This window comes from Contarinia nasturtii, unplaced genomic scaffold (assembly GCF_009176525.2).
Source record: "Contarinia nasturtii isolate CC-2019 unplaced genomic scaffold, AAFC_CNas_1.1 Cnas_scaffold_414, whole genome shotgun sequence".
Classification (NCBI taxonomy): Eukaryota; Metazoa; Arthropoda; class Insecta; order Diptera; family Cecidomyiidae; genus Contarinia; species Contarinia nasturtii.
This window is the reverse complement of record NW_022197768.1, coordinates 5,897,217-5,921,303: the sequence shown is the minus strand read 5'-3', so window position 1 is coordinate 5,921,303 and position 24,087 is coordinate 5,897,217. Positions and strand designations below refer to the sequence as shown.

Below are 24,087 nucleotides of genomic sequence, written 5' to 3'. Positions count from 1 at the left end.
CCGTTTTTAGGTGACTGAAAAAATGGAGAGTGAATGAGATGGAGAGAGACAGCTCAAAAGTACAATCAAAGAAATCAAATATTTCCACTCAAATCGCTCAGATCTATACATAATATTTCAACAAATAGAATAAAACATGCAATAGTGTACTTCGAATCAAGGAGCAAACTAAAATCGCTTAGATAACCACACCGTTATTTCTTCATTCTATTTATCTAAAAAAAAATTAATTTAAACTACATTTGGTGTGACTGTACTAAAGCAGAGAAAAAGGGGAGAAAGCAAAATAAATTCGAGAACATTTTCGTGTTTTGGAAAGTCTTCATCAACATGTGATGGTAAATAGCATCACACAGAACACAATTATGTGTGTAAAACTCCGGATTTAGAAGAGCAAGAAGTTTGCGAGAGGATAATTATTTGTTCTATATCAATCTTGAGTAACTTTCCATAAGTGTTTTTTTTTTGACAATTTTTTTTCTTCTAATTTTTTGTATGTTTCGTGTTTTGGTTTCAAATAGTTTAAGAGAGATATATAACAATACTAAAATGTGTTGTGTTTTATTTTGTTGTATTCCTGTTCACTATGTAGTTAAGCAATATATGCTTGCATGTTTAAATTTAAAATTTAGATTTTATTGCTACCGCTAATTCCAACATTTTCCCAGTGTGGGCAAATGTGTGTGTGTGTATGTGTGTAATAAATTCTACAAAATAACAAAGCGAGATCGACATGTGATCCTGAAAATTTCAACAATTTACAGTGGAGAAGGGACATACATTTTATTATTTCGTTTATATGTGTCTGTATTTATTGTCCCATTCGTTAAAGGGAACGACATAAATAGAATGAGAGAGAAAAAAGAGAAGAAGAATATGCAAAGTGAAGAAAAAAAAAATTGAAAATCGAAAGAATAAAACACAAAGAAAAACATCAACTAACATTTGAGAGAATAAACAAAAGAAAATGCACATTTCGTGGTTTTGCATTGAAATATTCCATATTAAGTAAGTCACTATCCATTAGTTGTGTTAGTCAAAACAGAAAAACATCGAAGAAACTCATGTGCATTCCATTTCTGTTTGCTTCTTGTTTTTAGCTTAATATTTATAAAACAGTGTCTTTGTCTTTGTTTGTGTGTGTATATCATTTCAGTTGGTTTGTTAGAATGTTCATTTCTCTATACGATTACTTTTAACGTTCCCTAATTGCAACAACTGAGTTGAGAGATAGAGCAGAGAAAAATAAATTGTATTTGTTTAGTGATTCTGAAAAGTATTCGAGTCTTGGCGCGTAAATTTTATGAACAATCTTGTGTGTGATATGTGCTGCGATTTCCCTTTTTTTATTTCATTGGTTTTATTTTGTTTTTGTTTCGTTTGCGTAGGATTTTATCCTTTATTTGTTGTTATTTTTGATATTTTTTTTTAGTTTTGAAACATAGTTTGTGCATATGCGTGAAACTTAGCACAAAAAATATGCATGAGCGGGGAGACCAGAAATGGATTGATCTGATCTCACCAGGAAGCTCCCTGATGTCATGATTTCACGATTTCAACAAACTTAACGTGGTTTGTTTCGTAGAATTGGCGCAATGAAATGCATTTTTCTTCTTATTATTTTTGGCAAACGTTTGTTTTTTGTTCCTTTCTTATATTTCTGTTAAACGATCTAAATTCACATAGTTCTGAAGTCATTCGTTGTGTTTGTTGCTTCACATTGGATTGGCTTTAGCTTATTTGTTCATTTTGTGTTGCTTTGAGTACGAGTGAGGTTTTTTAAATTTGTTTTTGTTCTTGTTTCTCTTTGGATTGTTCATAAAATGTAAAATTGCTCTCGATGTACTGAATTATTTAGTTAGGAATTGACTCGAAAATTGCATTTTTCTAAATATGACACTTTCAATCATTCTTTGTTAAGTTAAGTTTAAAGTCCTCTAAAAAATAGTGGCTAACTTTAGTTACTGTATGTCTGTTTGTGTCTGTATGTGTGTGTGAAAGCTTTTTAGGCTGATCGCAATTTGAAAGTTGCGTTTTTTTTCATCTCATTGTGTTTCTTTTGTTTGTAAATTTCCCATTCATCATCTTTGGCTTTAATTCTAGTTTCGTTTTGTGTTCCGCATTTTTCATCATTTTTTTTTTATTTTAGCTACTTCACTCATTAGACTCTATAGATATTTGTATGTTTGTTTTTCTGTTGTGACCACTGTCTAGCTTCAAATAGTAATAAGAAATAGAAAAATAAAATAATGTCCACATGATCCTTTCGATCGTTTTATTATATTGCTTTGATCAGTACTAATCAGTTTTATTTTATTTTTATCTTTCTTTTTTCATCAATAATTTACTAAAATATATTTTACTGACGGTTGTGTGTGTCAATCAATGTACATATGTTTGTAGTTATGTGCTATTCAGTAATTATTCACAATCAAACCACATTCAGAAACTATTTTGAACCAAAAACAAAAAGAAATGCAATTAAATGTGAAAATTACAGTTGGTCGCCTCAAAATGGAGATTGTGTGTTGCAAAATCGTAGATAACATTTATGATTTGAGTGATAAATCAATCAAAATGCAATTTTTCTACAAAGTAAAAATGCTTTAATCTATTGATTTTATCGTTTGTTTGTTGTTGGTTTTTTGTTATTTTTTCGTCAGATAGTCACAGATATGCACACAATATATGTGTTAAAATAAAAGTCATTCAGATGGATGCTTTCAAATTGTAATTTACACGTAAGCATGTGAAATTGTGCACAAGGTGCGATGATCATTTCTACTTTCTATATCATTTGTTTTCACATCTGCTTTTCATTTCTTTTGTTTCGATAGACAGCTCTAGTTGAGTTGTTATTGCTTAGAAAAATATATTTTTCTACTTGATGTTTCTCTGGAAATTAGATACTACGGAAAGAAATTGTGACCGAAATTTTTTTTCTTTTTTTTTTCTTTTGGCGAAAATAGGTTTACTGTGAGTAGAAATAGTAGTAGCATGAATACAGTATAATAAAACGAAACACATAGTACATTTTCAATTTGTTTTTCTCTTCTTCTAAATGTGAAGTGTCGAATTGAAAACGAAATAGACTAAACCGGATATGAATTAGATGTTTTAGATGAGAATATGGTTTGTGTAAAGCTATAACGGCGAAATGGCCGACATCGAAAATGGGAAATGTGAGATGTATGAGAGTAGTTTTGAGAAAAAAGATCTAGAATGGCCGCATTTGACCATTTGGAGTGAGCAGTTTTGTTTGTCACTGCTGCTAATTTCCTTAGCAATTAGTTTTTATGAATAGTGAATGCAAAAAGTGAAGAATAGCAAAATAAATTAATGGTTTCCCTCAGTTTGATTTTCTTTGTTTGTTATCCATTTGTTAAATGTGAGTGTGTGAGTGTGTTTTTTTAGTTTGGTTGCAGTATCATGTGCTTTCCATTTTTTTGTATACTGTTCATGATTTAGCTTGAAATAAAAATAAACAAAGTATTTTTAGACTCGGTAGAGAAGTGTTCGTGGGTTTTATGTATATATGGTAGCGTTTTTTTTGGTGTTCCTAATTTAAATGCATATTATTTTAATTTCACTTTATATTATTTTTTTGGTTTTGTTTTACTTGATTGTAGTCAGTGTCATTTACTATTTCAGAGATACACATTTTTTTTTCTTCTGAATATCACATACGCTTTTCATAAAAGCAGATACTTTTCATCATAAGGTATATAAAATAAATTAAAAGTCACTCATTTTATTGTATGTCTTCACATGTTTTTTTTTGTGTGTTTATTTATTCTTCGTCATTTCTCATCGGAATAAAATGCATTCTATCAGTTCATGCTATGGACATTGTTTGGATTGAAAATGTGGAAATATCATTGGACAGAGCTTGGGCACAGTGACACAAATATTTAGTTTTATTTTTGTTTTTCTTGTGTGTGTGAATGAATTTGTCCAATGGACCAAATGAAAATGACTCATTGGAAATGCATCGGCAGTTAACAAATTGGTTTGCTTAAGAGTGATGCCGTACTAAAGTGTCATGAATCATTGCTTTATTTTGCCTGCAAATCATCGGCCATTGTAATCATCGCACGCAGTCCATGGCCATATCATTTCAGTCGGCCGTTTAATACATAAAAATGCATTTTCCAGCGTTGTGTGAGTGACAATTGTATCGCGTTGTATGAGCTTGTTACTGTGTACAATGTACATCCACTTTATAATAACGAACCAAAATGACGAATCATTCAATTTAAAATATTCCATCAACAAAATGGTCTTTTCAAAGACCAAACTCTCATATTCCATCTCGGTTAATAAAAAAAATCAGCTATATTATTTGCTTTGAGCCGAGCTGCTATCGCAAAAAAAGATTAAACAAATTATGCAAAAGATCTTTACTCGCAAGTTTTAGGAACAATCCGAATTATTCAAATTCTACCGAATCTTAAGTTTCTTTTTTTTACTTTGCTTATTAAATATACCCAGATCGATATATTCGATTAAAAGCAACGTTTGTTTGTGAGTTCTTTTTCTTTTTGCTCAATGTTTTCTACTCTTTGCTATTTTCCATTTTCATTTCATTTTCGTTTCGATTTCCATCCAGTCTATTTAGCATTGCTCCGTATTTACTATTCATATGTTAGTTCGTTAAGTTCAGTTTTCTCGTGTCTCTTTTTCATTGTCTTTTTTCTTACTCTTTCTTATTTCACGCTTCTATTCATCGATTATATTTTTTTTTTGTTGAAGCACACCACCAAAAAATAAAATTGTTTAAACAAATCTCTGTTATTTGCTCCTTGGAAATGTCTGTTTCCATTTAAAATTGTAAAACAGAAATGAACACAAAAAACAAGATCAAAAAACGAACGAAAATGAGAGAAAATTAAAAATGATTCATCGCTCTCGAACCTAAGCGCCGTTATTTGTTTTCACCTAGTAACAATTTGATTCACTTTATTTACATTCCCTTCGGATGGTATTTTTTTTATTCCTTACCACATCTTTATATTTTTAGCTTTTAAATTGGTATTTTAGCAAAATAAATAATTACAAAAAACAACTACTTTTATTCCTTTTTTGTCATGTTTTCTTCATTTGTTTTTGTCTCTTTTTTTAAATTCATATATTATATATACAAAGGAAACGATAAATGCGCACGACAAAGAATTGGCGTCTCACACGATCTGGGACTGCTTCAAGTGTAACAATTTTATGCAAACAAAAATCTAACGAATGGAAATTACAATGCGACTTCATGCTATATCTCAATCGATTAATTCATATTATTATTATTTTTTTTTTTTTTCAATAAAAACTGAAAAACAAACAAAGGAATTTTTATGGGTGTGTTTTTACCTCTATATTAGTTTTTCATTTGAAGATCTTATGTTCAATTTTTTTATTAATATTTTTAGTTTTAGTTTTTGTCTTGTAATTTGCAAAAATAACAACAACATGACCATGACACTTGGTTTCAACAATTTTTTAACTTGCTTTAATTAATTTTTTTTTCATTTTGTATTTAGATTTTTCCACAAATGTCATGCGTCATGCAACATTTCATTCAGTAAATATCTTTGCTAGTAAATCTTACTTTTATATTTGTTTCTTTCTCCTCTTCTTCTTCTTCTTGTTTTTGTTTGTTTCTTAAACGCTAGCACTAATATTGATTTTTTTTCTTTAGTTTCATGTTGTTGTATATATTGAATTAGTTTTAATGATAATAATAAGTAATAACAATAACAATATTACTGTGGATGCATGTGTTTTTTTTCTTCTTTTGTCTTGTGAATGTATGATAGATAAAGACTATTTATTTACTTTTTTTGTTGTTGAGTATATGTTTGTGTGTGTGTGTGTGTTTGTGAGTAGTTAGTTTTTTTCTCTCTCTTCAAACGATTTTGCTTCTTTATTATTTTTTTGCTTTGCATTTGGTGAATGTGGGGTGTTTATGTGAGTATGGGGTGGCAATGTCTTTTGTAGAATTTTTGTTCTTCGTCCAATCGTTCATGGCCAAAATGTGTGTATTTTTTCCTTCTTATTTGTTTCGAGGGTAGCCATCCATTTGCATCGTTAAGCGTTCAAATAATTCAGTAGGTAATTTATGTGCACGATTTCAGTTTTCTCTGTCTGTCGGTCTTTCACAAGTTACCTTATCACTGCAATACGCATTTGCTCTCCAGCTGCGTTTTTATTTCATTTACTTGACTCTCTATTGTGTTCTTCAATTCTGTAAGAAATAACAAAAGCGAAACGATTCGAATACAATAAAATTAGAATTATATTGTATTGTAAATACATCGACAATTTCAATTATTGTGTTACAGTTTTCGATCCTTAATTATTCATGAAAAAAGCGTGCTGTGCATGTTTTTCCATTGGTTTGCATCAAACGATAAAAAAAACTCAGTTGGAGCTGTCAATGGACTCGGACACAGAGAAACATTGTCAGTCCATAAAATATTTAGACGTCGAGTGAATGTCCGTCTGCGAAAAGTCGATTGCCAAAAATTTTGTTTGTCTGAACTTTTCGAATCACATTTAATTTCTCCGAATTTCCACCATTTTGGGATCAATTTTCAATGAATATTAACATTTTTAAGAGATGATTTCGAATTTAAACTGTTGACATCGGGAAAAAGTACTTTTCTGTGCGTTCAAAAGAGTTCGTATATTCTTCGGTTCAAATTTTATATTTGTTCGTTCTGAGCTTTTAACAGGCGACCGTTCTGTAGACATGCTGACCATTTATGCACGGATGAATGGAAATATCCGTTAGCTAACTACTCCAAATTCGGTCGATTTTTTTTTTAAATAAAAACGCGAATAACGTGAAATGTAAAACATGAATGCGTTCTTACACGAAAATATTCGCTTTTAAAATAATCGATGATTCATTTTATTTAAATATGAGGGATCGGTATTAATATTTAAACTCGCATCAATTACAAAAATTAAAATCAATTCAATAAATTGCTTAATCAAGATTTGTTTTTCATTAATCTATCGAATTTATTCAATTATTCATCCATTGCAACGAAGCCGAAAATGTCATGGCAAAATAAGGCTATGGACGAAAGAAAACGAAAATATACAGAAAATAATTACTTGTGAAGTCATCTAGATCCTCTTGTTCCGCTTCAGCCGCAAGCTCTTCAGGTGTTTTTTTCTTTCGCATCAGTGGATTCGGCTCTTCTTGAGGTTGCTGTTCTACTTGTTCCTCCTTCTTCTTTATGTTGTACTATAAATTAAAAATAAACACAACAAAAAAAAAATCGAAACACATAAATTTTGTATGCTTAAATATCAAGATCGATTTTAAATTGGCTATAAACACACATTTAAACACAAAACACGTTGCTCGTGTCTCTCGTGTGTAATTTTTTTAATGTTCGCTAAATTGTTCAAGTCAATTGTATAGTTGCATAAATAAATGAAGTGTTTAAATACAAATAAAAAGCATTAAAACAATGCCGACTAATGAGACTACGATCGAATTAGGTGGTTATGTGAATATATCACTTCAATTCGCTGATTATTGACTTATGTTGATTTAAATTGAAAGCTTTTTGTTCATATAGCACAGTACTTACCAGTAAAGGTATCGAAGTGTTACTAAAAGTTTTCAATTTCACCTATATGGATCGATATAATGTGCCGAAAAAATAAATTTGGGGGGGGGGCAGGGGAGTACCCCACCATGTCAAAATTTGGTCGGATCAAAAAATAATGTACTACAAAGTTATTCAGAATGACGAGAGAAATTTTTTATGACCCCTGCCCTCCAAGTCCCCCACCCCCCATGATTTTTTGACTCGAAACCTCAAAATTCGGAATCAGCATCCCAAATTACCTTGGAAATGATATTGGCCTAAATGTAATGTGCGGATAAAATTAGCTATAGTTGGCCATACATTTGAGTGCGATATTCCGCACCCCAAAAGTGAAAAATCGGCTTTGTATCATTTTACCCTAATGGGGGGCTCTGAATTGTTGGGAGACTTGGGGAAAGAGCGCACGAGACAAATATCATTTCTAGGGTAATTTGGCATGCTGATTCCGAAATTCGAGTTTTCAGACCGAAAAAATCATACCTTGAGGAGATATGATCCCCCAACCCCCTGGGGGGTGGGGGGACTTGCAAGGCAGGGGCCATAAAAAATTTCTCTCGTCATTCTGAACAGCTTTGTAGTACATTATTTTTTGATCCGACCAAATTTTGACATGGTGGGGTACTCCCCTGCCCCCCTAATTCAATTGGGCCCCCCTTATTTTCACAAATTTATTTTTTCGGCACATTATATCGATCCATATAGGTGAAATTGAAAACATTTAGTAACACTTCGATACCTTTACTGGTTAGCATTTGTTTGTTTGTTTGTTTCACATTCATTTATTAAGTTCATCCATTTAATTTGATTGCAAGCCCACTGATTGTGATATTTTATGAGGGAAAACATTCTCGAAAAACAACTTGAAAAGGACTTTGATATTGTTATAAATATTGACTTAATTTCTTGCAACAAAATAAGAGAAGAGAAACGCTTTCGAATATTGAATTTTATAGAAAATTATACGTTTCGCTATTGCAAAAGCTCGCTATTTTATTGAGATCAAATAAAATGAGAATGAGAAATGAATGAAATAAAGCAAGACAGTTTTCGGGCGCCATTTATGCGGTATTTAGGTTAAACTAAATGAAAATAAAATAAATGACTACAATATCATGAATTTAATTTTCTAGAATGTTCTCGCTCGGCTCACAGTAAATTGTATGTGCACAAGTACTAAACCGATGAAGTATTCATTTGTGCATTATGAAAAATTTGCTGAGTGATGAACAACAAATATAAAATGTGCTAAAATTTAAAAAAGAAAAATGCAAATATAAAGAAGATATGAATAATATGCAATAAAATATGTTGTTTCTTTTGGTTTTCTAGTATTTTATTATAATTTATTATTGCTATAGTTATTATAAAAATAAATAAATTTTTTATTTGGTGATTGGTGATTGTTGTGCTAGTGGAGTGTGGTCACTAAGCTGATTAGTTGGTATTTCTGGTATTTTTGGCAGTTTAAAATTCTATGATTTACATGTGGTTGCTGATTGACCTAGAAGTCATCAATTTGACTCCGTTAGGGAGTCGTTTTTGTTACAAGGACTCCCTACTAGAGTCAATTTGATTTCAAATAGGTGATTACGTTTTTATGTGTGTATATTCGATTCGAATCGATTCTAACTGAAAAAAAAATTAAACTGAGATGTACTGTATGTGATTGTGTTTTTTCCATTCAGATACCGAACGTCCAGTGTGTCTTACAGGCAGTGCATAAAACCACAAAACAATGCTCATGGTCTTTATAAATCCATTGTGTGTATGTATGTTTTTTATGTCTCTTTTTTTAAAGGTTTCGTTTTTTTTTTTGTCACGAATGGTGCTATGAAATACAAATATTCAGCATTCTGGATTGTGAAAATTGTTACAAAACTTGTGTGAATGTGAACAAAGAAATAAAATTGGCTGCAAATTGAGCTTTTGTTGAAATCATGAACGCATCGGATTTTGTTAGCTACTTCAATCAGATTTGAATTTCAAGTCATTTTTTCTGTTTCGAAAATGATTAGTCGACATAACAGAATTAGAATGTAATATATACTGAAATCCGATCCGTCCACGCGTTCAAAATTTGAATATAATAAAGCAGTATAGGAAAATTTACAAAAACTTCAAAAAAAGCGTTCAGTTTTTTTGCAGTTCATCAAATTAGTAAAAGAAATGTGCGGCTTTTGTAACTTTTCCATATTACATGGTTTGAATCTACATATCACTACAACACTAATGTGCATTCTATTTTGAGTAAAAAATTGATTTACTTAAAATAAAAATAGTGTGAATATAAGTTACCTTATCTCGGATGTCTTGGCGCATCTTTTCTCGTTCTTCTTCCATTTTTCTATGTTTTTCCTTTCGTCGTTCTTCAGCCTCACGAATGGCTTCGAGACGTTCTCGTTCCTCTTCTTCTGCCTTTTCTTTGTTGTCCTCACCACCATCATCATCACCACCACCAACGGCACCTATTATTTATATCATGATAACAAATGTCAATGTTTTAATTTCGAATGTTTCAACAAACAAATTTCTTTAATATTTCAAACTTTCAATACTAATTTACTAAAACAGTTTAGAGTAAATGAAATTAAAAGAAAACCATAAGAAAATTCGTGATTACTTATTAGCAAGGATTTTGAATAGAAGTGCGCTGAATATATGCTTTTAAATTGATTTGGAGGGATAATAAAAAATAAACATTCCAAACTAAAATACATGCAATTACACAAAAATATTTTTCATTTGATTTCAATTCAAACAAAAACGAATCCGATTGTGAGAACTAAAAGCGAATTTTGATTTTCGGTTGATTTAAAGTAAATAAAAAGGAACATTCCTCTAATATATATGAATGTAAGTCATTCCAACATAAGTTCAAAACATTTTTTTTTAAATCCAAGCACTCATATTTCGCTTTCATGCGCGCTATACAATTGGTTCGAACATTCATAAATTGATTGGTGCATTCGGTCAATCTAATTATAAGTTTTTGTACAAATGCGAACATTTTTCATTCAAGAGCAGCATTTCATTATGTATATATATTCTTTACTAACAGCAATTGTTTAATAATTTAGTTTTTTTTTTGTCCAATGAAAATATGCTTTTTTTTCTACCACTTATAAAGGTCATTACAAAAAATGTACCTATGAAATTCATCTTGTATCAAATGTTATGTTCAAACGATGTTGGATAGAGAGCCAAAAAGCCACAGACACGAAGTTGTTGATTTTATTTATGAATTTTTTTGTTGATGTTTAAAAATATTTCAACATTTCCTAGTATTAAAAAACAGTATTGAGCAGGTTCGGTTTAGTCACAGCTTCGATTTGTTGAAATTCGCAAAAAAATCTATGCTATGTGGTAAAGCTTTCAGTTTTTCTTTATTGAAGCTCACTTGTTTTGCGAATAAAACCAAGAAAAATAACAACAACAAACAATTTTTTCTCGCTTTTTTTGGTTCGGATATTGTACTTTTTAAACATGTATATAACGTATTTTGTATTGTTTTGACGAACAATATGATAACAAGAATAGTATATATATATCAAACAAAACAAAAAAATTATTGGCAACGTCGACAACCAACAATATCTCGTTTTGAATGATCTTTATGTATGTATGTATGTATATATTTTGGAACAAAAATAAAATCACCCGTTCGAATGCAACCGACTACTGTCGCAACTAAAATAAAATCTCATTTGTATAATTGTGCCCTGTTTCGATGAGAAAATTTGTTGTCTGATAGCGATTTAAAGTATGTGTGTGAGTGTGAAATAAACACACACTCAATGTGCACTGCAAGTTTCATTCAATGCGCCAAAAAGAGCAGTCGTGAGTTATATTTACATGCAAGCAAACAGGCCATACAGATGAAAGAAAGATCACATTGACATTACTTAAAAGCTTGTGCACATACAGAATGAAAGAGATGAAGATAGCGAGTAAGAAAGGGGCGAGGGGGTAGATTGAAATATTAGTGGAAGGAAGATAGATAGATAGAGAGAGAGCTATATATGGTATTTCGTTCTTTCGTTCAAATGGTAGAAGCATGTTGGTGCGTCAATAAAATCAAAGAGAATTTGCGCATGTGCCAACAGTAGTGTTTCTCACTTGCTCCCATGTCAATATTATTTTTTTCCCATTACACTCTTTGTTTTCTTTCGTTTGAAAGTGTGAATGCGCGAAACACACTGCATCGATTCATTCTTGCCTACTTTGCGATGAGAGAAGAAGAAGACAAGATTAGCGAATTGGAACGAAATTAAATTATAGACATTTTATTTGAATAGTTTTATGTCATGATGAATTAGGCTGTATATAAAATAAATATTATTCAGCCATTTGTTTCAAAAAAGGGAAAAAAATACTCATAGAGAGACAAGTATGCAAAAAAAACGAGAACAAAATGGTAACTTTATGGTAATTTAAGTACTCAAGCACTGTTTTATTGGTAGGTTAATCGAATAAAGCGAACAAAATGAAAAATATTGCAGCTACAACAAATATTTCTCATTTTTAAAATCAATTTTTCTACACCGATGAATATTTATTGATAAATATCGATTCATGTGTATATGTTTCGCAATATCTTCAGGCCATACAGCTATGATATAGAATAACCAAAACCTGTCTGTTCCACTCTCTATCTCTTATTTGCTTCCAGGAAAACTCGTTTAAGTGAAAAATCTTCAAAGTCAATTTCCACATTTTTCTTATTTGTGTATGGCTTTTAGAAAAAAAAGAGAACCATCTTCAATGATTGAGTGTCGAGAGACAGAAAAAAGGACAAGACATTTTTGGAGACATCTTTGTGGCCTTAAACGAATGAAAATGAATGGCTAGGGGGTTCCGACTTATACGAATGTTCCATATGCGAGCGAATTTTTCATATATATTTTGCAAATGGAAACGAATAGTCACGAATGTTTCATACACATTTTGAGGATGGCGCATATGTAAAGTCATATTTTTACATTCAAAAAGTCAAAGTGGCAGATTAGGTGACAGACAAGCCGAATTGATATTTTTTTGGTAATATTGAGTGAATTTTTTTTAAAAATGGTAAATAAATCTTTGCCACTCGTAATATAATCACTGTAAATTTATTTTTTTATGGATTTATTTCTAAAATCTCACTTTTCGAATCGAATACGGCTTCTAAAATAATATTCAACAAATAATCTTGTATTTTTTTTCAACTGTTTTTCAAATTTGGTTGAGAACAATGACATTGTGTTTGAAACTGCCACGACAAACTGAACACAGCAATGTGTATGTACATTTGTATATACAAATGTCACACGACAGTTTGTCGCATCTAGCAAGACGTATGCGGCATTCGCATTGATGCGGATGAATATACTTATCTTCGTATATTTCATGTATGAATAGGAAAATGTTCATATATTCCGTATAAAATGGCATTCGCATATAGTAAAATGCCCCTAGATGAATGGTCTTCTCTATGCGGCACAGAAGAGGGTATTATTTGAAGAAACCATTGAATGAACAAGTACATTTCCATCATATGTTTACTACACCAGAAAACGAAAAAAAGAGAGAAATAAATGAACGACGGAACGAAATCAAATGCAAATAAACAAACAAACTAAATTGAAATATTTGCTCTCTCTTTCTCTATTTCGATTCAGATGGGAGATAGTGCCTTGCGTAAATATAGTGTGCGTGTTCTCAATTTTCCATTTGTGTTTTTCACTCATAAACCAATTATTATTTACCCCTTTTAAAATTACATTTTGCTCAAGTTGCTATACTGTGTTTCAAGCTACATATACTTTCTATATGGATTCATTTCCGTTTTTTTTTTTTTGGTTGTGGAACTAAGCAAAGTTTTCAACAGTGAGTTATCATGTTACATTGATGATAAGTGGAACACGCATATCAAATAATTTCATTAGAAAACGTCATACGAGAGGAACTGATTAATAAAAAATGGAATACACTGCATTTTTTATGGAATATCCTGCATGAAAAGCGCTTAAAACTTTAGTCCATGCATCTTCTCTAAAAATCTAAGGAATATTTTAAAAATAAAATTCATGAAAACGTGTGATTTTTTTCTTCTTGTTTGAAATTCGGAATCGATTATTTCGACGACATTCAAACAATTCACATTTCAAAAAGTTTTTGACACACATTGAGAACAAACTGAATGATTCAATGTTTCAATATAAAATAAAAATTCAAAACCATTTTGCCAAGAAGATGAGAGAAGGACACATAGAGAGTGACAGAGAGAGAGAGAGAGAGAGAGAGAGAGAGAGAGAGAGAGAGAGAGGTAGAGGTAGATGCTTGCAAACAATTTTCAATTAAATGTTTTCTGCAGAGCTGTGGCCTTAATTTGGTCGATGTCGCGATGATATGTAAACATTAGACGTTTAATGCTGATACAATTCAATGGTATTATAACTGCATTCATAGACCTTTGAACAACGTTTCAACCGTGTGCATTCAACTCTTATCAGCTGTTCGAAACAGATAATGGTGACGTACATGTATTTGTTCATGTCATTTTTTTTTTTTGAAATGTAGAAAGGCAATAAAGAAAATATTGATTTAAAGAAGAACGGTGCACACATCACAACACATCGTGTTTGAACAGCCATATCATCAACACTCTTCCATATTGTGTATTCCAATATATACGATGTAATAGCTGCGATAAATGTCATGTTTGAGTGTGAACAGAGTTTAAGATTGGCATTTTGAGCATATTGTTGTGCATCAATAGATATATCGTGGATTTATTGAGTGTCGATTATCATCGGGAGTTAAAATTGCTCAAGTTGAACATGAACGTAAAAGTCTGTTATGCTATATGCTGTTTCTATTTCTATATTAGAGCGATTTCTAGCACTTTGTTGTGTACTGAACACTGAGCTATTGTCATGTGTGTGGTCGACAAATTTTTCTGATTATTTTCATGAAATAGAATTTTGTTGGCGACATCCCCCACAGGGCATATGAAAAACTCGATTGTTATCGATAAAAAAAAGAACGAATAACCTCGAGAGCGTGCAAAATGTATAAAATCCGAAAGTAGATAAATTTATTTATATGAATAATAATAAAATTGTAAACCGTGTATAATCAAATCACAAATACCATTTGGTTGAGCGACTTTAAGGATAAGCGCACACAATAACAATAACAATATGAAGAACGAAGAAAAAAAATCATTCATTCGCGCCCATACCAGATCAAAATGGGCAACATGTTGACTATCCATATATGATGGATGAATACAGATTGAGCTGCGCGTCCATATGGAATGGCTTACATTTTCAAGCTCATATAACAATAAAACATTAAAAAAAAAATGTGTGCTGATAAATTTGATGAATATAAGAAGAACGAATGAGTGTATGTGAGAACTGAGCGATAGAGTAGCGATTACCGTGTGTGTGTGCGCGTGCAATTACATTTTAAGATGTGATACAGGCTTTGGCTAATAAAATGCTATAAATCAGATCGCTACGCTTGTTGACGATATGAACATGTTTAGGCTCACAATGAATTGGCGACCAAATGATAGAATATGAACGAAAAATCGAAGAGTTTACGCATCACGTATCCAACAAAGCAGTATGGATGGATTTTAACAAACGAACGAGAGGCGACTGAAAGGAGGGTGCTAGAGAGTAACAAGAAACGAGAAAAGTAAAATGTAAGCAGAGGGGGTGAGTGTAAAAGAAAGTGGAAAATTTCACTGAAGATAGCATTAACACGCATTTCACAGTTAGTTCTGTTGAAGTTTTTCCTCACTCATGCGGAAAAGCATATTCTTGTACTTCATCGTGATGCTATTATTTTCTCGAGCTCATTTCTGTTTTTTTCTGCCTTTCTCTTCTGTTCTTTTTTCTCTTCGGTTTTATAGTTAAAACTCATGTCAATGTACACATTTTATGTTTGTTTTCTCTCTCTCTCTCTCTCTCTCTCTCTCTCTCTCTCTCTCTCTCTCTCTCTCTCTTTCGTGCTTGTATGTATGTGGAATTCTGTGTGCTGCCTGTCTTGTTGTGTTGCCAATCGCACTGCAAGAATGGGTACGCTCAACATGGCATTAGAGAGATTGCTCGAGAATCAAGTCGATATAATACGGAATACGGGATAGAAAAACAATGAGCAAGAAAAAAAACCAATTGTTAAGCGATGAAATTGAATTTGTCGCCTGCAAGCACAGATACGTGATGATTTCGATATCGTGCCCAGTTGTGATTGCTATATGTATACATATATATGTGTATTATGTTAACACAGGCCAGCTAACAACCACTAACTTTTCCGCTTCGAAAGAAGCATACAAATCGACTGAAATGTATGTGTTAATGCGATTATCTTGCATTTGAAGCCGAAACACTATTTTACTTTATATTTTATACAAGAAATTGGCAATCATTCTTCGATTCAATTATTCGATAAATTATTATACAGCTATTTATTGCACTTGATTTTTATTGTTGATGTGCATTTTATCGGTTGGCTTGTGTGGATGTGTGTGTGTGTGTGGCATGTGAAACGAACACAACGACAGCTAAAGTAAAAAGAAAACAATAAGTAAATAAATAAAAGACTGAACAAAACCCATTTGACCATAGCGTTGATAGAAAACACGAATAATACATCGAGCCGGGTGAGTATTAAAATACGATAAACAATAGAGGGATAATAGTGAACAGTGAAGGCAATGGGTTATTTTCATTGAAATAAATTCTAATACCACACATTTATTTTTATGCACTGCAATGAGCGTGCGTTTATTTTTATGGTGAAATTCTCACTCTTAATCTGTGAATTGAAAGGGAAGGCGCAACGCAACACTCACACACACGCACACAAACAGTTCGGATGCTGATGTGTTGATAGCTTGCGCGCTTACATAGTTGATGTTTGGTATGTGTGATCTAATGATGCTGTATTTTATTGATATTTTTCTCGAAAATTCAAATAAAAAACCATCAAATGGTTAAACAACAGAGATCTTTCCATTCTGTACTTTATTCTTAATATTGTGTATTGAATTACTTTTGCTCTTTTTGGCGTATGTGTTACTTTTTTCTATCTCTATCTCTTCTGTTTTTGTTTCACAGCTCAATAACGAAAAACCCAAAGAGACAGGAAATTGCAAGCTAGCGAGCCCCAAACGGACCGTTAAGTCACTTAAGCTTTTGCGTCAAATGATTCAATATAAAACAAATAATTAAATTCCGACAGACGAGAAACCATTTCAATAAAATGAAAACAAAACATGAACGAATCAATAACTATTTGTTATGTAGTTTTTTTTATATAAAATGCGCGTTTCAACGAAATAAGAATTCATTCGAAATCATTTATGAAATATCTAGATAGCAAATAGAAATATCTTCATATTATTATTACAAGAGCTCTATAACAATTTAGTATGAAGAATCTAGACTATGTAATTTTGGGTTTATTTGCTTCAAAGAATAATAGTCAAGCTTAAAACAATAATATGGGAACAGCGTTTTTTTTTACGCATTTTCAATTAAAATAAAACAAAAGTGTAACGTTTGCCATGCACTTTAAATAAGGCACGCATTCAATTTGTGTTGCAAAAAGTTTTATTTTGTCACATGTCATTTGCTGGTGTGTCAAAATATTGCCGGTATTCAAAAAAAATGTGCAGCAACAAGGATGAACAATCGTGATTTAGTTGTGAAGTTTATTATATCAGCTAGTAAAATTTGATTGCTTGTTGAAGTTGAATTTAAGCAGCCAATGGTTTCCTGAAAATCGCATTTCTTCTTCATCAGCAATCGATATTGAAATATATAAATATATATTTTTTGAATGGAATCATACTTTAATTTTCCTTTAAATAACGAACATTTTTTGTCGATACCATTTTTCGATTTCGGTGGTATAGAGGGTGGGAAAAAAGTCTCAAAATACCGGGCAGATGAAATTTGTGACTTCGTTCGAACTGATGAAATTTCGTTTGATATGGACTCGGAGCCCGATCATGGTATAGGATTTCCTATATAAAACTTGTAACTAACAACACCTCTAATGCGTATTCCGAGTACTAATTGACGTTGTGACAATATGGCCGTCACGGTTTGGCAAAATCATAATGAATCGATTAAACTGCGTTAAACTGTTAAAATAAAACAGTAGAAATAAATAGATTTTAATTTTTTACATTTTTGAAAATAAAAAATCTTTTGTTTTTTTAATTTTGTGAGATTTTCTGTCCACAATATTCAAAAATATTAGACCACTTCATTTTTTATTAATTTAATATTTTTGAATATTGTGCAGTAAATCTCACGAAACTACCGGAAACTACAAAACAAAACAAAGTATTTTTGTTTTTAAAAATGTAAAAAATTAAAATATTTTTATTTTCACTATTTTAATAATTATTTTATTTATTATTTATTCGATTTTTGAGTCTACTTTGATAAGCCGACTGTTTAGTTACAATTTACAATTGCCATAATTATAATTAATTTTAATGAGTTATGCTTGGAAAAGATTGGTCTTGGACCATAACTAAAAAACCAAGACTCTTTTAGAGAGTGGATGAGAATCACATAGGTATTAACAAAATTTAAGAATTAAAGTTTGTATAGTATAGAAAAATAAATAAACAAATATGTAAATAGTTAATATAGTTAATAAATCACAGTTAATCGTCAAATAATGAATTTAAGTTGAATCTAAATTTAGTCATATAGCAATTCAGTCTCAAACAATGTTAGAAATTCTATCACAGCTAGATTATATACAAAATTCTTCAAAAATTGAGCTTGGTAATCGGATGACTTGGTTCTTAAAAGCTTCTCTGTCCAGAGTTACATCAACATGTAAAGCATTTAATCGGTTTATCACAATTGTGACACAAAAGTGAGGTTATGTCAACCAATTCATTTTTATTAATTTAATATTTTTGAATATTGTGTACAGAAAATCTCACAAAATTAAAAAAACAAAAGATTTTTTATTTTCAAAAATGTAAAAAATTAAAATCTATTTATTTCTACTGTTTTATTTTAACAGTTTAACGCAGTTTAATCGATTCATTATGATTTTGCCAAACCGTGACGGCCATATTGTCACAAACGTCAATTAGTACTCGGAATACGCATTAGAGGTGTTGTAAGCTAGGGGCATGATCAGGCTTCGTATGGACTGAACACTATGGATTGAAAAAGCATTGTTGAAGAAAAAACCAAAGAGGAACGAAAATTGAAGCTTTAAGAAGTACACAACGGTGAAGTGATATTTGATAGCGTACGATATGGTTTATCAGAAACTAATTATCGTCCAAAGCCTTCAAAAGTTCAACACAAAACCAGTTGTTACAAGTGCATAGAGAAAATGAGGAGCATGACGAAGATCGTCGACAAAAAAATGCTGGATCACGAATCACGAATTCATCACGTATGCACATCACACTTTGAAGCATTTTAATGAAGTGTTCGATTCTGAGGGTATACTCTGTTCTATAGAATCAGCTTGAAGTTCGAGTCTCGAACAAATTTGGCAATTCAGATTTGTAAAAATAATCAGTTCAATACTTGAAAGTTATTGTATTGTTGCTCATCTACAGTATGAGTCTATTCAAGCCTTGGATTCCAAGGTTAAGTCTATTTCAAAAACTTCCAGCTCGTGACATAAAAATACTAGAGCATAGAATTTTCATACTAAATTGCTATGTAGTTATCATGTTATTAATATTCAGTTTTTTTTTTTCTATTTGCAGTGTAGAGAGGTGAAATATTACTAGATTTGATGAAATGGGTGGTTTTCGGTGCGCATTCTTACAAATGGAAATAAGAAAATGGGGAGAAAGGGCAAAAGATACAAAAGACAATTTTATTGGCAAAGACAAGGGTTAACAAATTGCGATTACGTAAATAAATTCATTTTATTTTAAACAAGATAAGAGGAAATGTTAATAGATACTACGGCATGAAATTGGTTATTGTGAAGAAGAGATATTGACAAAATTACTAAAAAAACGTGTTTGATTGAATATTGGAGAGGATTGTATATAAATGTGTGTTGGGTGTATGTGTGAAGGAAGAGGGGTTGGCTAGTTCAATAAGGTTGTGAATATATAAATCGAAAAACAGAAATTGCAAATTACAAGGGAAGAAATATCATTCGGTGTTTGTGGGGGGAAAGAGTGTGAAGATGCAATTAGTCGAATTTATAATTCGGAATTAAAAGTCGAGAAAACATACCTTTGACGGCGCTCATTTTGTTTCCAATCATTTGTTTTGCCACAAATGCAGCCATTTTTAATGGTTATGTATAATTTTTTTTATTCGGTTTTATGTAGAATGAACCTGTAAAAATTATTACTGAGTATTTAAATTCAAATATGGATATGTGTACATAGCATTCATCATGTATTTTTTTTTTTAATGTAGCATTGTTTTAAAATAATTGTAAATTTGTTGCTTTTTTCTTAAATGTACTAGAGCAAAAACAGAGACACATAAGAGTGACGCAAATCAAGTTAACATTTTCCACATTCGAACATTATCAACTTTATTAAACAGCCACTCTTGTATTTGACTCTGTTTTAAGGCTTAAGAAACCAAAATGATTGAAACTAAACAAAACAACTGCGCTTATGTGTGTGTATTAAAATCGAGTATAACCAATTCGTTAAGAACAAAAACAAAGTATAGCTTGTTAAAAATATGTGTGTTGTTTCTTTGTTGGTACTTTGTTGCGAAGACAACATTTAAATCGAACACATTGTCAGTATAACTGTAATCTATCGGTCATCAAGTCCCTGAGAATTTTCTTATCTTTTATTGAAATATGGTGAGACATAGTGTGCTATTGAATGTTACGTTGAATGTTTTTGTATGTGTTTAATGTGTGTTTGATTTTCAATGGATAATTTTATCTATTTTTTTTTGGTGTTTCCATAAAAGAGTTTGTATCGAAAGTATAATACATATAAATATAAGAATTCAGCCATCTTTTTCCAACGATTTTAGTGGAAAAACAAACCAAACGAAAGGTGTTAAGAGCATATGCGAGCGAATGTACAAGTTCTTCTTTTATTTATTTCTGTTTGGTTTCATTATCTAAAAGAAATTACAACTTACAATAAATCAAAAGAAAATGCGTGTCGAATAAAACTTAAACGTACTACGGTATGACATGTGACAAGAACAGATAGAAATAAAATGAGAGATGGAACAAGAGATAAAGAGAAAGAGGGTATGTTGATAATGAAATTAGAGGAATTAAAAATGGATATGTTTAGTGATTGTACACACATACTGTTAATCGCATGAATTTGTACACAAGTCTTACCTCACCATATTTTCTTCTTTTCTACATATATACAAAAACAGCATATACATTCATACACAGCATTTTAGATATAGACTCTTCTAAAACATATAAACTATAATATGACCGAGCGTCACAAATACGATACTCATATACATATTCAACAAGAAATAAAAAGAAAGAGAAAATATACACAAAAATGCATTTGCTACCTAACAAGTATTCTCCACTTTGCGAATATTATGCTATGGGTTCGAAATACAAAACGGTTCTTCTGTGTATGTTCATACGGAACGTGTGTATTATTTCGGGTACGATATTTCTTCTTCCGTTTTTTTTTTCAATTCGGTGCGAGCCCTTGACGGATTTTCTAACTTCAACCACGTAAAGAGGATGTTCGTATGTGTGCGCTCCGCTTGTATTCATGTAAAATTCGAATCGAATACTCGCGAATTTTAGGTATTCGTATGTATTGTCAAACGTACATATATACCAACACACACATGCAAACAGTACTGTCTCGTATACAGACAACAGAAAATAATCAATACATCTCCGATGATGAAAAAGAGTGTACGGGAGAGAGTTCGAGAGAGAGAGAACGGGAGAACGAGAAATTGAAAACGAATAGGTCTCGTTTGGATCCTCTGTTTTCGTCCGTTTCTGATTTTGAATTGATTTCAGTGAAATCGAATTTTTCCTCATTTTCCTTTTTGCCAAGTGATACGACGACCATTTTTTTGGACAGGCCTGTGGTTCTACTCTTCTTTCTCTCTCTTTCTCTTCATTTCTCTACCGTTTCAAAGATAATGTTATACCTGTTCTCTACATTTTATTTATACACACAGATGAGAGAAACTTGAACTCATCATGCTCTTAAATGGATATCCAATATATTATGTTTTTAAGGTTGTTTAATACAATCTTTAATACATCACAACTAATAATGCGTATGCACGAAGACTATATGGCTATACGACTATTATTTCCTAGATTATTTCAATTGAATTTTTTTGAAAATCGATTATTTTTTTCATTCTTTGTTTTTGCTTCTAAACACAAAATTAATAGCAATGCTCTTTAATCAAATAAAACAAATGTTTGGTCGTACTCACTCGCATATTAGATATCATTCGAAAATATGTAATCAATGCGCTGTGTTTAAATAGTCCAGATATACATATACCCAATGTGAATTTATTGCATAAAAAACTTATACACACAGCAAATTGTTACATATTTACCATAATTATCCAATGCTGACGCGAAATTTAAAATGAAAAAAAAAAAAAAATAACTACATCTATTAAGTCAAATCAAAGTCTTCTTTTTTTATCTTTTCTGGGCATAATTCATTTTTTTGTTTCTCTTTCGTTTTTCTTGCATCGTTTCTTATTTTTGAAATGCATATAATTTATATCCTATTACAAATAACAAATGGCACTGCAGACAACATACCTCAGTGAAATTCGATTTTTTTATTTGGCTCTTGACTATAGTTTAACTTATTGAATACGGAGTTAAAATCAACTTTTTTCTTTTCTTTGATCGCGTTGTTTTTTATTTATTTAAACGGGTATTTGCTTCGTTTCTTTTGAAAACAAACGAAAAAACGAAAAGAGAATCAATTTGAATTTTCTTACTGTTCTACACTGTCTTTTGGTTTATCACAAAAATTTGAAATAGAATTTTGTTTATGTGAGCTATGTTACTCCGCTTTCCAGTCCTTACTTGATAAAACTGTTTATTTGCCACCCCGATATAATTTGAGTTTCCACTGAGTTTTGAGATGGTGCACACGTAATGCTTTTACTCATACAGTTTTCGATTTGTGTGTATTTGAATACATTTTGTCAGTGTAAGTGGAAGAGAGAAAGAGAGTGATTGCAAATGTATGGTACTCGTCCGGAACATGCGCTCTGCGTCTTCAACTAAATCATACATTCGAATTTTATTGATTGAAAAGACGAAAACTGTTTGATGAAAAACGGGGTTGTCATTTATATGTAATAGCTATGTTTCGAAAGTATGTGCGACACTCAGCTCTGCATAGTTTTCTCTCTCTCTCTCTCTCTCTCTTTCTTTCTTTCTCTGTCTGTCTCTGATTATTGCAAATGAAATATGGATTTCAAATTGTCTGCACACTCACATTTTATGAAAAACGAAATAGCTTTTGAAATTGAATATCATGATTTGAACGTCATACAAAAAAAATGCTTCAAAACATCAGAACGAACCAAATTATGATTTTACAGCTATAGCATAATTTCATTGCGTCCACAAAATGCAAACTGAATTCTAATGAAAAGTATTCATAAGATGTTCAGCATAATCATCTTGATGAACCATCGTATTCGACCACATTTAAGCCGAATTTTATGAGTTAAATTAAATATTTTCTCATTGAAGAAAATGGAAAAAAGAAAAACTGCTGATTCTATTTCATTTGTGCCATGCGGAAAGTATGATTGTTGTTGTTGATATTATTTTGTTATAGATTAAAAGCGTAAAGATTTCGAAATACGCAAAATATGTTGATTTTTGTTTACGTGCTGCTCAAAAATATCTCTTATCCATTCTGTACGACATTGATCGAAATGTTTTATCTAAAATCGATTATTCATAATATGAATTCGGGCTCACTCGATTTTCAAGTATATTAAATTCCATCGCAAAAAAGGTCTATTTTTATAAATATCGAATGCGTTGATGATTTTATACGGAAAATCCGAATATGTCAAATTACGAAACGTAATTCCGGTTGACAATACTCGAATACCTAATTAGAGGTGAAATATTTCATTGTCACGAGCCAAAACCTTTCGACCTTTTCTGTTGATTGCATGATAACCAACACACAGCTGTTTTTTTGCTTTGAAATCCAATTTAAAAGAAACAACTTGAGAAAAATACATTATCAACGTGTGTATGTTTAGTACTTGTGAGGTCTCGTTTTTGGTCGAACACGAAAAACAAAAACAACAACAACATAATCGCGGTAGTATTTTCTCAGATGAAATGTAGACTCTCCCAATCCCTGTCTACATTTAATAATGTCTACAGGGATAGACAACGTCTGCGTATTGCGTGTAGTTTTTAACGGTTTTAAAATGAACATGAAAAAGCTCTACGAAATATTACTTTTCCGCACACACCT

General features: G+C 31.4%; 1 protein-coding gene across 4 annotated transcripts; it reads right to left on the bottom strand.

The window, feature by feature from the left end:
* Positions 1 to 226: 226 nt before the first annotated feature.
* Positions 227 to 22,677, bottom strand: LOC116338792 (complexin). Of its 4 annotated transcripts, none has more exons than XM_031764271.1 (5): positions 22,389 to 22,677; positions 19,859 to 19,963; positions 9,915 to 10,084; positions 7,114 to 7,246; positions 227 to 6,235 (listed from the first exon to the last, which is right to left on the bottom strand). In XM_031764271.1, exons 2-5 carry the CDS (start codon positions 19,911 to 19,913, stop codon positions 6,162 to 6,164), a joined length of 432 nt encoding a protein of 143 aa, XP_031620131.1. In that variant the 5' UTR covers positions 19,914 to 19,963; positions 22,389 to 22,677; the 3' UTR covers positions 227 to 6,161. The 4 variants fall into 4 exon arrangements, with proteins under 4 accessions (XP_031620131.1, XP_031620132.1, XP_031620134.1 ...); XM_031764272.1 differs by having other exon boundaries at positions 22,574 to 22,645; XM_031764274.1 differs by lacking the exon at positions 19,859 to 19,963.
* Between the last annotated feature and the right edge of the window lie 1,410 nt (positions 22,678 to 24,087).